Here is an 18,515-nt window from a genome sequence, read left to right as displayed (position 1 = left end):
CAGACTTCCCTTATCTATCAATATAGTCAGTTCTAAAATTAGAAAAAAAATACTCAACAAGGTCATTTTTCTACATAAGGTTAAATATCTATATAATACATTTCATATTTTCCTCCCGCACGTATTGTAATAGATTGCAACATAACGTGTGTTTATACATTAAAGACAAAAGTACTGTACTCCTCAACTCACCTGGTTATTTTTCACCTGTGTTTTACCGTTGAGCTTAGTCCTAGCACCAAAACATACGTCCCTGCCCATGTTGGCGAGTGTCAGTCACTGCATATATATATCCAGGTACGTGTGTATGTCCCGGGAGGGCAGGGCAACCATACACAAACACGTGCATGGAACAGGAGTTACCCTTTTACTCGCCAGTGTATTGGCGTCGTGGCCTGACTATTAGTAGCCTAGTTTTATCTGTGCCTCTGTCACGTCACAGACTCTGTGTGTAGCGAGTGAGGAGATCGCTGTTTATGAAATATCGGTTTGCCGTGTTACGCTGTGTGCACGCATGGAGAGCCTCTTTCAATCCTGGTTCTCATTCATGCGATGTTTCATCACATGGCGATAACCCCTCTTCAGTCTCGCGTGAGGTGTGAACGCTCGCGAGCAGCAGAAAGGACATCATCCCAGGAGGTACGTCCTATTTAAAAAGGCCACACAAACCGTTCGTTATGATATACAATGCAATGTCTTTTTATAAACAACGTATCGCCACTGGGCAAGAATGATCCCTTGTCTGTGTCCGGCGAAACCTCCAAATGTAGACCGGGAAGAAAGTCTCTTTTGAATATATTTATCTCGACTCAGGTAAAACCGGAAAGACATTGCCTATGTAATACCGGCGTGTTTGCTTTTCAAAGGCACCTTACCTGAGAATTCAAACTGACAGAACTGAAGTTTAAAGGTCAACATCTGATATTGACAAGTCGCATAAAGTGTTTTTGAGTTTCGATTTCTTTGGCGAATGAGGTGACCTCATCCGTCTCGCTGAGAGCGTTGAATGAAAGGTAAATATCAACGAATCGTTGACACAAAGGATCAAAAGAAATTAAAACGATAAGTGCGATGAGAGGGACAGTGAGGTTACATCACCAGTTGCCTGGATGTATCGCGTCCCCGCGCGTGCACAATACGAGGGAAACACGTCACAGTTCGGCAATATCAGACATTCCAAAGCTCACATGCAATTAGTGTCGGATTATCGACATTTATTGTGATGGTAATCAAAAGCGATGTCTCGATATAACTTTGAAATTACTGTGTGTTATGTAACAGCTTCTCATTAAGGCTTATAAGCTGACCGGTTGTCATGGTAAAACCAGACAAAATAAACGAGGTTGGGTTTCTTCAAGAATATCGAATAAATCTAATAGACTTTCCAACTCCAAATTGAATAAAAAAAACCCACCAAACATGAGACAATTCGATAAGGAAAGACCCTACATGGTCATGAAATGGTATTAAAGGGACTCATGGACGTTCTTATATAGTAGAGCTGTTACTATCTCCAAATTAGGCAAGTAAATTCGATTAATGTCGTGGGTTGTCGGCACTAATCATGTCTGCTTAGAAAGACATAATGCAGAGAAATTGTACTTGTCTGATCGTTTGTCCTGTATAAACATTGTACGTGTATTTTTCTTCTCCTTCTTTGTAGGAATGGTGCGATATCGGCATAATGATGGGAACCCCAACATGTTATCAAAAGAATGAATCGATTTCAGGTTGTAAAAGTCTAGTTGCTTATTCAAATACTTTGGTACAAATACATGTGTGTATTAGACGTCTTTGGGAGGCAATTCGAGTGATATTAGTTTTAAAAAAGGAAATGTCTTGTGTACCAGAATAGACAGGTTCACGTTGCCCTGAGCTCGGGAGCGTTCGATACGCACGTTTTACAAAGGACATCTGTGACACCACAGTTAGGCATAAACAAGTTGTAATCTGAACTATTATTTGGAGACAGCTGGCGAGACACGTACGGATACTCGGGAGACAGGTCATGATGCATTGTTGCATGCGGGATTCTTTAATGAGGACATAAATTGTAAAGCGAGTAGTCAGCCCATATCAATCTGCACATATTTCATTGGCCGAACCCGCCATCTTAGGGGAAAAGGTTTGCTCTACATGCTATAAAATTCTGTGAAATGTCAGTTTTTAAATAAATTGACATTTGTAAACCAAACTATCAGACAAATTTTAATTCAAAATAACCTTTAAAGAAAGACTGGACTGAATGATATCTGTTTAGAGTAAACTGCCTGGCAACAACTCATTATCGGGACGCCTAGCTGCAATTGTTAGTATTTCCGGTTATCGTTAAAGGGAATAAGTAATTTGTGAATGGTTATCATCATTATGAAAACTATCAATTGAATATAAAATCTGCACCTTTAAATATATGTCCTTAAAGCTTGAAATTTAATTAAATTCAACCAGTAAAAAGGGCACTGTTTTGTAGATAACGTGAAGTTTAAAGACGGCGCCCTGTTAAATACCAAACAGTTAATCAAAATTGACAGAAGTAGGCCTATATAAGTAGGATCCTTTCTTTCTTTTCTGCTGATCTTAAGATGATGCCGAAAGAATGTTATTACAATGACCTGCGGAAATAGTAACAATAAAATATAACCCTAGTGAATATTGTCGGGACAACATATACCCCACCATTTTCAAATTCTTTAACTCTCTGTTCACATTATTTCCTATCTGTTCTGTCTTTTATTTCTTGTTGTCTTTCTTTAACATATAATTATTTATTTTATATCAATAAAACATTATTGACACTAAAACTTGCCACACCCTATCTAGACCCCTCCTTCCTCCATCCACATCCCCATCTCGACCCTATCCACTATCCACACCCCCATCTCGACCCTATCCACACCCCCACCTCAACCCTATCCACATCCCCATCTCGACCCTATCCACACACCAATCTCGACCCTATCCACACACCAATCTTGACCCTATCCACACCCCCACCTCAACCCTATCCACATCCCCATATCGACCCTATCCACATCCCCATATCGACCCTATCCACATCCCCATCTCGACCCTATCCACATCCCCATCTCGACCCTATCCACATCCCCATCTCGACCCTATCCACATCCCCATCTCGACCCTATCCACTATCCACACCCCCACCTCAACCCTATCCACATCCCCATCTCGACATTATCCACATCCCCATCTCGACACTATCCACACCCCCACCTCAACCCTATCCACATCCCCATCTTTACCCTATCCACATCCCCATCTCGACACTATCCACATCCCCGCACTATCCACATCCCCATATTTACCCTATCCACATCCCCATATTTACCCTATCCACATTCCCATCTCGACACTATCCACATCCCCACACTATCCACATCCCCATCTTTTCCCTATCCACATCCCCATCCCGATCCACTCCACTATCAACACCCCATCTCGAGCCCCCCCCCCCCCCCCCCCCCCCCCCCCTTACCTCCTTACATCATCCACATTCCGCATTCTACTTCTACATCGAAATATCAACCCCCACCCCTCCCCCTCCACTATCCACACCCCCATCTCGACCCCTACTCAACCATCTACACCCTCGCCCAAGGATAGCCTGTGTACACCAGCCATAATAATCATATACGTGTTAGGTGCATAACACTTATCGAAATTTGAGTTTAAATGATTTAGATTTCAATTGCGATTTGTCATTGATTTCAACACCAGACCGAGATCGTGTGTTTTACATTAGCGTCGACCTTTATTGGAGCTTTGGAAACCGGAGTAGGAACGCTAGGTCGAGATGTTATCTCGCTATGCAGGTGTAAAGTTTGAGTACGGGGTAACAGACGGAAAAAAATCCACACTGATAGCGCCTCAGTTCACATACCTGGAGAGAGACAAAATAAATCAGTCGAAAATTTTGATAGCACTTATGTAACTGTGACCCGATAGTCTTAAACAAAACTCTTCAATACGGTACATTCCATTAAATTAAGGATTTGCACCGATGTTGACTATTTCTTGAGTATAAAATAAATGAACCGGGAACGTCGACCGTAGGGAACTGAACAAATAACACTTTGTAAGTAATCAATCATGCTTTATTGTAATTGTATTAGGCCAAAATCATACCATCATCTAGCATGCGCCAATGAGACGGATGTCTCGTTCCCTTCAACTTCGGTGTTTGTTTGTTTGTTTGTTTTTTTTTGTTTTTTTTATCTTTGACGTAACAAATTAGGCGGTATACAGCCTGAGTTCATTTAGGATAAACTGTGTACTTGGTTTAATGCTGCTGGACAGTGTATGACCATCAAGTGACCAATAGTGACCAATACCGTGATGTAGGACTGCCCCAAACAAACACAGGCAGACTTAGTAAACAAATTGGTGGCAGACAGTTGTTAGTATTGCGTCTAATCCCAGCGAGCGGGCGATATGACCGCTCCTTGGGACCCAGATCAATGAATTAATGTTGTTTACGCTTCCCGATCAGATAGGAGACGTAATTCATACTCCACTTGTCAATAAATGAGTGATGTTTATTATCGGGACTTGTGAGATCTAGAAAGTATCTGAACCCCGGGCTACATGAGATTGTTAAAACTCTGATGGCTGTTGACCTTGAAATTTTGAAAAAAAAACAAAAAAAACTTTTAGTGTTTACTCCAAGAATTTAGTAATATCTAGGAGAAGGGTTGTACAAAATCGCACGAAGCGTTCCACCGAGGACAGGATGGATAGTATTGTACCTTCGAGAAGGGGTTTCAGACCACAGCGATCTCTACCACCATCGCCTGGACAGAAATCTTTGACAGTGATAGGAGAAAAAAAACCTCAAAATATGCTGAAAGAAAAGTCAAAATGTTGCGAGTATGATGGTACCTATGACGAAATCGTCACAAATTCATCCTAAACCCGTCAAGATGTTGTTGATCAATGATAAAAACGAGTCTTGACCTCCAGTCTGGCGAGACAAGAGTGGACGCCAAAACTGGCTAAACCAAGCTGATGATATCAGACGAACGATGACCCCGGGGTCGGTAAAATCGAGTTGACGAGATTTAAGCCCCGGGGATAGCGGAGATGAGATCCACACCAGACCTGACGGAGTTATCGGCCCTGTCCTACATTCCAGTAGACTGACGCCGACGTGTATTGACGGACAGCTCAGCGATAAGACACGACAAACAAGCATTAATTTACGGACACGGTGACCCAACGATGACCACTGACTAGCCTGGTCAGCATACAGAGTATTTTGCAAATAGTTTAAAATCGACAATGATTAACATTCGAGATAAGGCGTCTTATTTAGTTTCTGTAGATCGACAAAACCATGTTTAACCTGAAGTTCGAAATACCGCGTCTAAATTAGTTACTGAAGATCGACATAGCTATGTTTAACTTGAACATTCCACATAGAGCGTATTAATCAAATAATGAAGGTCGATATAAACATATCTAATATCTCAGAATTCGACACATTGTGTTTTAATGAGGTACTGGATATCGAAATAGATATACTTAACCTGAAAGTTCTACTACAAATTAATGGAGATCGACAAACCATATTTAACTAATAATTCGACATAGAAAATCCTGATTATTGGAGTTCGACAACACTGTAATTAAATCGACACATGAAAGTTAAGGGTCGAGAAAACGCGTCAATATTTGTCGTAACTGCTAACAGATGGGAAGAGATCGCACATCGCCCTCCATCAACGTGTCGTCTATAATTACAGTCATCCGACTCATCTAATGACTTACATAGTCAAGTAACAGCTCTAACTAAAAGTAAATCATCGTCAGTCGGTGTCAACAATACACACGTGACAATTAGCCGCCATTAGACAGGCTCCATTTGACTAGGTTTATCCACAGCACTGCGGGACTTTTGAGAGAACACTAACGAGGCCCGCTTTATCGGATAGTTTGGCCTAACGAGTAATGGTATCAGAGACACTTTAACGGAGTCAATACCATAAATGACATTCGACGTTATAAAGAACAGTTTATTACAATTCTGATAATTGCAGACAACAATATTACATTGAGAACCACGTCACGTGATCGGGCCCGTCGCATTGTCCCCGGTCTGGACCACCCCTGAGAATACATACATTACTTTGCAAGTTTCTAATTTACCTGTCTAGATTATTTCCACACCTGTACTTTGGAAAGTCGGTAACAGATAATTACCTCATTTTGACGAGTGTCAACACAGATTGCAAAGTGCCCTAGACGTAAGGTTCGCGGTGTGAGGTGCAGTGCTCTAAGCATCCCTATACATCATTCAAGACACAGGGGATGTTGTATGGACAAAACGGAAACTAGAGGGAGCAAGAGTCAATACTATAAACCAGACGGCGCTGTAGTCGAAAGATGCAAATAAGATTTGAGGCGGTGTAGTCATATTCTACGTCCACAAGAGGTGTGCATCATAATCCAAACCACAGGGGCTTGGCACGATTTTCCAAATGATAGTCTATATATATATATATGGACTATCATTTGGAAAATCGTGCCAAGCCCCTGTGATCCAAACGTCCCCTAAAGTCACAACTCGGGCGGAGCTATAGTGACAACATCCGACTGGCAATGTGTTCGAAACACAAACCAGGGAAGGATACAGTTATACATGAAACAAACCAGGTGGCGTTATATACACGACGTCTAGGGGGCGCCACACAGAGCGGGGATATATTCTTATATCGTCCCCGTCACAATCCAGGTGGCGCTACAGTCATGATGTCAAAGGGTGGTGGTATTGCACTAGACCAAGAGGAAACAGCCCTCAGTTTGTTCACAGGGGTTCGATCGTTACAAATGATATATACGAGGGGGGCATATGAATGTACATGTGCATTATATACGACCCATTTCATATATTATTATATAATGTAACGAACCCCTGTGGTCTGTTGAAGGTGTTTGCGTCTCTGTAACACCTGACTGACGAAGACAACACATATCGGTGTTTCAATGAGACCTTCACGCAATGAATGATGATTGTCCACTAACTAATCTGTTCAGCTGTCTTTTAAGTCGGCAAACGACATTCTCTCATCTATATTTTTTCTTGCAAATATGCATATCACCCTAAACGAGATTAAAAGTTGACTTCATGCACGTATTGCGCATCTTTCAAAACACTTCCTTGTATTCCAAAATAGGAAGAGGCGTCTTTATATAATAAGATATATTTCGCGAGTTATGGCCTGTTGAAGTTGTAAAGTGATATATCCGATTTAAATTACTGCGACAAAGGACAAACACTGTCTTTTATCACTTACAGTGGTCTTATATCATTACATGTCTGTGCATATCTACCGATTTATCGGAGGACACCTGCAGTTAATATGTACAAATACTCAACAACAACAAAAATTTCCATGTAAGGAAATATTATGTTGTATTATAGTGTACTTCAGAGGTATTATGTACCGGTTTTGGTTTCCAAATTCGTTTAATTACGGTACCATGCGGATACCTGGTCGCAATCGTCCCGCTACACATCCCAGGCATTGTGATGGTGGCGTGTAAAGGTCAAAGGTTATGGTGGCGTGTCAAGGTCAAAGGTCAATGATGACGTTGTAAAACGATTCTTCCCTCCGTAATATGAAAATTTTCTATAGTTACTTACATACCCAACAGATATATCTTTCGTGTATTGTACAAGTAATTATATTCATTGTAAAACTGCATGATCCAATACTAATACCCATTTAAAATAACGCTATATACGGAACCTTTAAATTGTTTGTATTGTGCCTTTATTACATAAGACGGTAGGACCTGCTTCCCCATCGCATGTTCGACGAAATTTGGAATATCAGTTTTTTCTGTTCTTTATGATTATTTTTCTTCTTCTTAATGTCTCCCTCGACAATGCCTCACTTTCGGCCTTATAGTTGAACGTTCACCCTTGTAAATAAGGCTTTCGGTCTCGTCTCCTGACCGAGATATAGGGGTTTCTATTAAAATGGTAGTTGATACTCTTATTTTAACTGGTTTTCCTGTTGTCAGTATAATGTGACCGGGTCAGGTGTCCTAGCTCCTGGATATTTTCGGCAGTACGTTTCAGTGAGGTAGTATTATAAACTATACATCACATTCGCGCTATCACAAGAAGACAAACACGAACATACCGCAGCCTCCAAAAACACTGCACGCATACATCTCGCACACGGGGGAGGTCATCCTTAAATAATCATAGCTGTTCATAGAACATTAGATAAAACAAAACAAAACAATTCTTCACAATGGCAAACATGCGCTGATTTAGAAAAAAACCCAATACAGATCGCCGAGTTTTGTTTACAAAACAAAACAAACGCTGATGTTTTCCTAACATATTAGATCCGATAGGCCCGCTCTCCAAATATATACCTGTAGAGTAGAAAAATCTACAGCGATATATAGAGGGATCCCTATAAATAGGAAAACTGCGGTGACTTTTGTTAAAAAGTCTGACAGTGACTATGATATAATGCGAATCCAACCAAATTATCTGTCAGGCTATTAAAGGAAACGTCTTATTTTGACACATCAGTAGGTTATCATAATACCTCGAGTTATCTATAGATCAAGCCTTTAAATTATGAATTGTCAGTGTGCATGGATTCTCGTATGTTCTCGGCTGAAGTGATAACCTGGTTTCAGTGTTTTCAATAACACAATAGGGAGCTCTCCTATCGTGAGAACACAAATGTTATCATCTACCATCACTGTCATATATAAACCAACTTAGGTTGTATTTGTAATCGCCTTGTAGGTGTTTTGACGACTTTTAAGACGTTATGGGTTTTTCGTCACGTGACAAACTATCAGTCATGGACAACCTCCGGCTACAAGGCCTTACTCACGCTGTTTGTAGTATACAAATGTACATATTTATGTTTTCCGTATTCCAATCCCGGAACAAAGTTTACGACTCGGGCAAGTTAAAGAATAACACATAATACAATTTACGTTTTTATATACATTGCCCGTGGCATACATACCACACATGAAGTTAACAAGTATAGTATGTACTATGTGTCTAGTTCCGCATACTGTTATTGATCCCCATGCCCCTGTGACTAGGTACATATTGTTATTGACCCACATGCCCCTGTGTCATGTTACATACTGTTATTGATCCCCATGCCCCTGTGTCTAGTTAAATAATATTATTGATCCTCATGCCCCTGTTACATACTGGTATTGATCCCAATGCCCCCGTGACTAGTTACATACTGGTATTGATCCCCATGCCCCTGTGTCTAGTTAAATATGGTATTGATCCCAATGCCCCTGTAACATACTGGTATTGATCCCAATGCCCCTGTGTCTAGTTAAATACTATCATTTATCCCCATGCCCCTGTGTCTAGTTTTAAAATACTATTATTGATCGCCATGCTCCTGTTACATACTGGTATTGATCCCCATGCCCCTGTGTCTAGTTAAATACTATCATTTATCCCCATGCCCCTGTGACTAGTTACATACTGTTATTGATCCCAATGCCCCTGTGTCATGTTACATACTGTTATTGATCACCATGCCCCTGTGACTAGTTACATACTGGTATTGATCCCAATGCCCCTGTGACTAGTTACATACTGTTATTGATCCCCATGCTCCTGTGTCTAGTTAAATAATATTATTGATCCCCGTGTCCCTGTTACATACTGGTATTTATCCCCATGCCCCTGTGACTAGTTACATACTGTTATTGATCACCATACCCCTGTGTCTAGTTAAATACTAGTATTGATCCCCATGCCCCTGTGACTAGTTACATACTGTTATTGATCACCATGCCCCTGTGTCTAGTTAAATACTGGTATTGATCCCAATGCCCCTGTGACTAGTTACATACTGTTATTGATCCACATGTCCCTGTGTCATGTCATATACTGTTATGACCCCCATGCCCCTGTGCCTAGCACATGTTTGTGGGCTAATGAGATATAGATACATTTGTAGACCACACGTTGTTACTCACTACTTCCTACCTGACGTAGGTGATCGGTCGTTGTTTACAAAATGAGGTTACCTCTAAACAATACCGATTTCTCTGACACATTGCGCTCTACGTACACGGTACATTCCTTGAATATCTACATGAAAGACTTCCCTGGTATCGATATCAGTGCAGAGGTCACCAGGTACAATGATCGAGGGACTACTGCAGTATATAACAGTTTGTAAAATAGTCTGCACCAGAGAATTTATCGCCAACACAACTCGTTCTTTCACAGACCTCGATCAGTTGTTTCAATCGCGATTGATATGATTAAAGAAACAAATCATGATTGTGATTATAACACCAAATCGTGATAATGATTGTAACACCAAATCGTGATTGTGAATATAACAACAAACTGTGATTGTTATGAGAACAATAAATCGTGATTGTAATTATAACAATTAATCGTTATTGACATTAGGACAGTCAATTCTGATTTGTTAGTATATCAACACATTGTGATTTTGATTAGAACAACCAATCGTGATTGTGATTATAACTACACATTGGAGTTGTGAATAGAAAAATCAAGTTGTTGTCTTAATTAGTCAATCATGATTGCGAATGACAATACCAATCATGAGTGTGATTAAAAGAAAACATGATCATGATTAGGACAACCAATGGTAACACTATGTTTTTATGATAATCTATCGTGATTGTGATTAAGACTGTGGTGATTGATAGTCGTACGATTGGTATAACCAATCATACTGTAGTTTGTCTTTGGATGGAAGGAATGATCCTTTTTTTGACACCGCCATTAACTGGTATAAGACTGGCCACAATCCCTAGATAAGTAATCTTAATCTGACTTACCAACTCCGGACATGGTCAGTTTGGGTCTGCGTTGTCCAGCGGGCGGTCATCGCTCTGTCGTCGTCGGAATGCCGTACTCATATATAATTATATGAATGGTATGTGGCCACAGGTGTCCAGTGTGAATCCTGACTCCGAGATTAGGACAGATTCACGAGATACACACAATATATAATGTCACTATATATCACCGTGGAGTTTTGACAACCAGGTATCCTAAGGCCGCGATCCTAAATATCTAAATACCCGTACCTTGCACCACGTCCTTTAAATTGTAAACTCCTATATAATTATTACGCACTTTATACCTACAATACAACAGCTGATACCCACGTTAGTGGAGAAAACATCCACTTTACATAAACCACAAAAAGTACAAAATATCATCCGGGTTGAATCGCTATGGAATTCCAGGTCGTCCGCGAGGTTTACGGGGGAGTCAACGGGTAAAGTTAAGACGAGTCATCTTCTCAACCAGCCAAGCGCGACAGCCAAACGTCCTCACCTGTACAACAGAACCATCAGGTAAAACTACACTAAAAACTACTTCTCTTGGCATTTTTGTATGTGAAGCATGAACAAAATACAACGGAGCTGAGACAAAACGAGGACAACAGCTGATAGGTTGATTGTGTGAGTACGTACATCGGCTCGCTCGGAAGGACTTACGGCCGAAATATGTACGTATATATAAATTCGGAAGACACATAAAGCAACAGAAGAAACCTATTAATCATCACTTTAGCCTACAAATGGAGGGCGGATCAGACACTAATCTACAAGTGAATTGAATACTGCAGAAATCTGACCTAGTATAAGAGATGTAACTTGGCGGCTAACTCCTCGCCATTGTCGTTAACTCGTGTACACACCCAGCCTCCAATCAACTTACAGCCGTGCTTTACCAATAGCGTCTGAACTAACCAACATTTCTTCTTGTACCTTACCTACCAATTAGCATTTTGTCTACTAGCTTCTAGCGCCATGTCTACCAAACTGCGATTTGTCTTCTAAATAGCGCCTGGTCTACCATATATCGAGTCTTAGTGACCCGTCTTGACCACCCATGTGTGTTCTGGTGTCCTGTCTACCATATAGCGAGTCTTTGTGACCCGTCTTGACCACCCATTTGTGTGTCCTGGTGTCTTGTCTAACATATAGCGAGTCTTAGTGACCCGTCTTAACCACCCATTTGTGTGTCCTGGTGTCTTGTCTAACATATAGCGAGTCTTAGTGACCCGTCTTAACCACCCATGTGTGTGTTCTGGTGTCCTGTCTACCATATAGCGAGTCTTAGTGACCCGTCTTAACCACCCATTTGTGTGTCCTGGTGTCTTGTCTACCATATAGCGAGTCTTTGTGACCCGTCTTGACCACCCATGTGTGTGTTCTGGTGTCTTGTCTACCCGATATAGCGAGTCTTAGTGACCCGTCTTGACCACCCATATTTGTGTTCTGGTGTCTTGTCTACCATATAGGGAGTCTTAGTGACCCGTCTTGACAACCCATGTGTGTTCTGGTGCCTTATCTACCATATAGCGAGTCTTAGTGACGCGTCTTAACCACCCATATGTGTGTCAATCTTGTCTACCATATAGCAGTCTTTTTGACCCGTCTTGACCACCCATGTGTGTGTTCTGGTGTCTTGTCTACCATATAGCGAGTCTTTGTGATCCGTCTTGACCACCCATATGTGTATTATGATGTCGTGTCCATCAAATGACATGTTCATGTGTGTTATTCGCCTAATGGTATATAAAGCGTCATATTCATATCGGTATACTGTTAGTATAGTGATGCATTATCACTGATGTCTTGTCAAAATAAAGTTTGCTTTTCCTCAAGATCCAAGTCTTATAATACAATAGTGCTTTGTCCGTCATAGCCTGAAGGTTTCATAGCATCAAAAGTTTATCTAAACACAGCGATGCTTGGCCCGCCAAAGTAAATACGGTGTTTGACCCGTCATAGGCCAGAGAACGTGCAATGATGCTTGGCCCGCTATAGGCCAGATGAAATACAATGATGCTTGGCCCGTCATAGGCCAGATGAAATACAATGATGCTTGGCCCGTCATAGGCCAAACGAAAAACAATGTTTGGCCCGTCATAGACCAGACGAAATACAATTAAGCTTGGCCCGTCATAGGCCAGACGAAATACAATGATGCTTGGCCCGTCATAGGCCAGAGGTTTCTTGTCATACTCGATTTTACTATCATACAGTTATTTCTTGTTTCGTTATAAGTTGATATTGCTATAGATTGATGTGATAACGTCAATATATCTCTATATTGTTTGTGTACTATAAAGTCTATTTGTAGATATAAGCTTGTCTATCAGACATTAGAATATGTACAAACACTTGCCAAACAAACGTATACAAACTTACCTGAACAGAAAACAAATACAGATACACACTTGACCACTTTAACGGTCAAGATTGTTGATATATAATGCACTGTTCCTATTAGTGTTTAAAGTATCGTTTAAAAATAACATTTTTATCCATAGGAAGTATATAATATCTATACCTATCTATATATAGGTACATGTGCACGTCAAATTAACGGTATAAACTTACCTGCAGTAAATATGACATTCATCCATAAAAAATGTCACATTGGTTTTTATACATATACTTATATAAGTATACAAAACAACAGATATCCAACGTTTAACATCAACAGAAACACACCGGTCCCAGATACAAATATTTCCACCCGGGTACATGATAGGGATCGGAGAAACACATCGGCTACACCACCGGACGTCAACTACTGTACTGGGGAAAACCAGGGACACAGAAAAAGGTAGGGGACAGTTTAATTGGCTGATGGAACGGTATTTGTCAGGTGTATTGTGAAGTCATGCATGATATCATTTGTACCTGTGATCTGGAATGGAAGCCTTCTCCGTGAACCGTGGCAATGCCCCCGCAAGGCCAGCGAGACTAGTAGTGAAAAAAAAACATAGTCCCAGCGGCACTGTCAGCTTAATCATCTTAAATATGGAAAAGTGTAGTGTTGGGCTGTATGGGGGACAGACGATATTTCTTCATGTTGTCTTCACATTTCTCATTCAAATATAATATTCAATTCATAACAGCATGTCTTAAATGTTGATTCCGTCAAAATATGATCAGGAAAATGTCTTCGGCAGCTGAAGAAGTTTCCATGGCGGATGGACAACGCGCGCTCCAAAGCTGTCGGGAAAGTGTCTCTTTAAAATACTCAAGTATACTTCTGACATATAACTCTTAGTCTATATTTCAAGTTTCTTGAAGTTTCTTACTTGTATCTCTTACGTACACCTGTTACACTGTGGTCAAAATGTTCCAACATGGAATGATACTCTTTTCCGAAATAACGACAACAGCCAGTCATCTAGCAATTCTTTCAAATTTGCGTGGTGTGAATGTACATACATGTATAGTATATGATTCAGAAGTTAACCATACTGGGTATTGGCGACTCTCAGTTGTCCATGCTCGGGTGCGGACCTGGAGGGGAAGTTCCGTTAACGCCAAACTTGGTTGTGTACCGGACCTATGTGATAAGCGGTGTGTGGTGTTTATTGGGGGCAAAGTGTCGATTGCATCGCTCAAATTGTCTCCTAGACGCCCCGCTATCAGAACCGTTACGTACCCGTTGGTGCCCCGGGGTCGCACAACGCCCCGCTATCAGGTGATTACGTACCCGTTGTCAGCCCTGGGATACCATTGGGTGGTATGGACGTCCCAACCTCAGGGAAGGGTCATGGGGCTATCCCAACCCCCTTGAGGGGTTCGTGTTGTAGTACTTTTACAAGGTCATATTACTAGTAATAAGCCAAATATGGCTGGGTATTGATGTATTTTAATGTTTTAATGAAACTTTGCATGTATTGTATGTATAATGTATCAATACGTGACACTTTGATAAACATATCTGAACCTGAGTAATAGAATTTAGTTTGACAATGTAAGTACAGCACACAACGTTGTAAGTTTACCCAGCCCCTTCTCTAGAAAATGAAAAATAAATAAATAAGAACAATGATTATGAGAAATCATATCAAGAAACACGGAATACGAAAACGTCACGAAATCCTTGTGACACCACTCGGAATGTGTTTCTGTTACGGTAGGCTAGTGAACAAATTGTAAAAGCTAAGTCTGTGTGACCATTATTTGGGTTATATATCGGTCGGAGCTCAAAGGATAGTTCCTTACACTGAATTCTGACGAACACGCGATCTGCATTGTCCTTGGAAACTGATACGTTCTGTTGTATACGCGTTCTGTACGAAATAATCCATTTGTTCGCTGCTATTTGATAATATACAAAAGATCCCCAAACAAAAACACAGTCGGTGGATTTTTGGACAGATGAAAAGATTCCGATAAAATCCGCAAATTGTACGGCGTATTGACACGAAGGATGTATGTAAAGATGGCAGAATTTCAAACACCATTGTTCGATGTCTAATTTAATTGTAAGATAATATATGGTTTGGACTTCAGAGGAGTCGCACGAGCGAAAAACAACTGTATGCGATCCATTCTGATTGACATGATCTTCCTCGGATACTACTGACACTCGCAATTCTAAGTAAACTATCGGCTTATGGTGAAAAAGGCAGACAGCTAATGGCTTCATAGCAAATATCGAATATTGTAATATCTTATATTGACGCTGAAAACAGTACCAATTACCAAACAAAGTATTCAATACAAAATATTTTCGAAAGAATGTGGGTCATATATCTTTAAATATCCAGATTTATTTGTCAACATTCTTGCTCAAAATTAAATCCACATTTTTTCCCGGTTTTTAATAAACCCAGAATAAAGAAGAAGAAAAAAACATATTTAAATTGTACAAACTGTTCAACCTCGAAGCCCTGTGTGTTGGCCAATCCGGCTCTTTGAGCACGTCCGACTCATGCACCAATTATAGAAGCGAGGAAATGAGAGCAATCTGTGCCACAGTAATGATATAATTGCCGAACTTTGTCAATTATACCGAGGTGCATTCGAGTGCACGAACTTTCGAAGGGGTCGCGCCATGTCCACAACCACAGGGGCTTGGCACGATTTTCCAAATGATGGTCCATATATATGTATTATAGTGGACACTATAATACATATATATATGGACCATCATTTGGAAAATCGTGCCAAGCCCCTGTGTCCACAACTAACATTATACACTATCAAGCCACGATACAATTTCATGACAATTAAAGTAATAATAATATTGTTTGATAAAAAGGTATATTTTTCATGTATCTTTATGTTATAGGAATTTCGGTTATAGGTAGTGTAATGTTAAATATCCTGCAGCTACGTCGGGCGAAATGCATAGAAAACTGTAGTATGTTCGTGTTTTGTTCTTGTAATAGCGCGAAACTGATACCTACATTAAAGTGTTTGTTCTTGTAATAGCGCGAAACTGATACCTACATTATAGTGCTATCTCACTGAACTATACTACCGAAGGTATCCAGCAGGACACCCCACCCGGGTACATTATACTGACAACGGGCGAACCAGCCCCTCCCAAAATGCTGAGAGTTAATAAACTCTGGTGTATCCCGGTCAGGAGACCGAGCCCGAAACTTTCCTCACAGGGACGAACTCTCAACTGAAGGACTTAAGTGAGACAGGGACAGTATTAGGAAGAATAGAGTTGTCTGGAAAGAAGAGAAAGGATAAGATCCCAAATAGTCGACAATATAGATCATGCAATGTCTGCAGCAGGTACAATTCTTGCGTACTACTCCCAGGACAGTAGGAGCTTATCAAGTATATCATTGGTGTTTATAAACTATAAGTTTATTATGCCAAAACAAAAGCATTTCCAAAAAAGGGTATTTTTTGTAATAGTCCATAAGTGTTATATAATATGGAAGTAATTACAACCTTTACAGTGCTTCCTTGAAAATTATCATCAAAATTTTAGGTTAGGCACAAAAAATAGGATTTGTATGGGAACAGGAAACCAAGTTTGACCCTATGGAACGCAGAGGTCACATACATGATTAGTTGTATTTACATAATTGTTGATGTAAGGCGTCGATTATTGATTTAAAAGGAATGTTATTGTTCCTACTTATATGAATAAAATATGTCACTTACAACATAGCAATTGGTGTCATTGATTGTCGGTGTCATTCACGAATATCACATTCCTGAATTCTTAATCAACCGTGACCTATTTCTATACCTACATACATACTTATTATATGCATACATCTCGCTATATACGTTAATTATTAGGCCGGTATTGACAAAGATAGCTTTTATGTTCTAGTGTAGACATATTATATGAATTAAAAGAAACTGGTTTGATTGACAGCTAATGTTCAGATATGTACACAAGATAATATCCTATTGGTTCAGTGAAATATGATTAGACGGCACATAGCTTGCACATGTGCAATATCTCATTAGCTGTACAGGTGTAAAAATGCACACCACATCACACATATACCACACCCATACGTCATCGCGTGTGGTCATGACGGAGATACGTCGTCTTAATCACTAGATCACGTCACAAACAGATCATAACTAGAAATTGATGACATTTTATCACAGGGGCATGAGACTGTGTACATATAATGCAACACATTATAAAGTCCCCTGTGCTTTTATACGCTGCTGAAGCTGAGATGCTACACAAATTTGAAAATATATACACATTTCAAAATATTATAAATCTCTACAGTTGTGTAATAACTAGAAGTTGTGCACACAGTATACCATAGGTTCATTTATATGTATCAATGCAATTAACTTAATTATTCACCGTGTGGTATAAATACATCTAAACATGCATCTTCCTAATAGCATGTCAATTTCAATTACTGCAATGCATGAATAATAAAAAAAAAATGTAGCGTACCTGAACATCATCTATCTGGGTCAATTTTAGTCGCTGCAATGAACATCCATATACCAGAAATATTTCGGCTATTTCTGTTGTGAAGAATATATAGGTATCACAATGCTTACCTTGCAAATCAGTTAGCTTGCTCCTGGAGACAGGAATCTTGACAAAGGAGGGTATATCAGCACGAAATACGAAATTAGGTTTTTTCTCCTGTATACAGCCTCGACTTGTTACTATCTCAACCTGCTGCGAAAGCCACACTGACAGTACAGGTAATTTATCACCAAAGCCAGTTCTCACCTGTAAAATACCTGTAAACGGGCTTGTACGGGACACCTTTAAAATATTTTGACACAACCTCCTCTATTCAGGGACGCTTGACAAAATTCCCTGAATGGACGTTGACAAAACCTGCTAAAGTCTGTTTCAGGGCATATGTGTCGTGTAGAAAAGTTCTGGACTGTACAAGGCCTGCGGACAACTTCCTATATATATACACACCTGTATACCGATCAAATCGTTCTTATATATATTACTTAGCGAGGTTTCATTATTTACCTATAAACATTCCAGCGCGTACGGAGCTCGTGACACACATCGCTTGCGTTAGCGAGCGACTTTACAAAAGTATATTTCGGGCCCTTTCAGGGAAATAGATAATTCTACCTATGTGCTTTTGTGAAAGGTGCCCTCCATCAATATTTGTTTCCATATATACAATGAGTAGGGATAAGGAGACCCTTGTATGTTGATCCTGGAAACTAAACCTCTACAATAACGCCTTAGC

General features: G+C 40.2%; 1 protein-coding gene across 3 annotated transcripts in view; it reads right to left on the bottom strand.

Annotated features, from left to right (window-relative positions):
- LOC117337124 overlaps positions 1-18,190 on the bottom strand; it is a 48,562-nt gene extending 30,372 nt beyond the window's left edge. The window contains exons 1-2 of one of the 3 annotated variants that reach the window (XM_033897920.1): positions 17,851-18,190; positions 10,852-11,356 (exon numbers count right to left, since the gene is read on the bottom strand). Coding sequence is in view for 1 of the 3 variants with exons in the window: in XM_033897919.1 (XP_033753810.1) it covers positions 193-261 (69 nt within the window). In the remaining 2 variants the exon portion in view is untranslated. Of the gene's footprint in view, positions 1-192; positions 718-10,851; positions 11,357-13,434; positions 13,560-17,850 lie in introns of those variants that run through there. The other 2 variants (XM_033897921.1, XM_033897919.1) reach the window with 2 other exon arrangements.
- Positions 18,191-18,515: the final 325 nt, after the last annotated feature.

Source organism: Pecten maximus, chromosome 11, assembly GCF_902652985.1.
Source record: "Pecten maximus chromosome 11, xPecMax1.1, whole genome shotgun sequence".
NCBI classification, from domain to species: Eukaryota; Metazoa; Mollusca; class Bivalvia; order Pectinida; family Pectinidae; genus Pecten; species Pecten maximus.
This window is presented reverse-complemented; position numbering and strand designations above follow the sequence as displayed.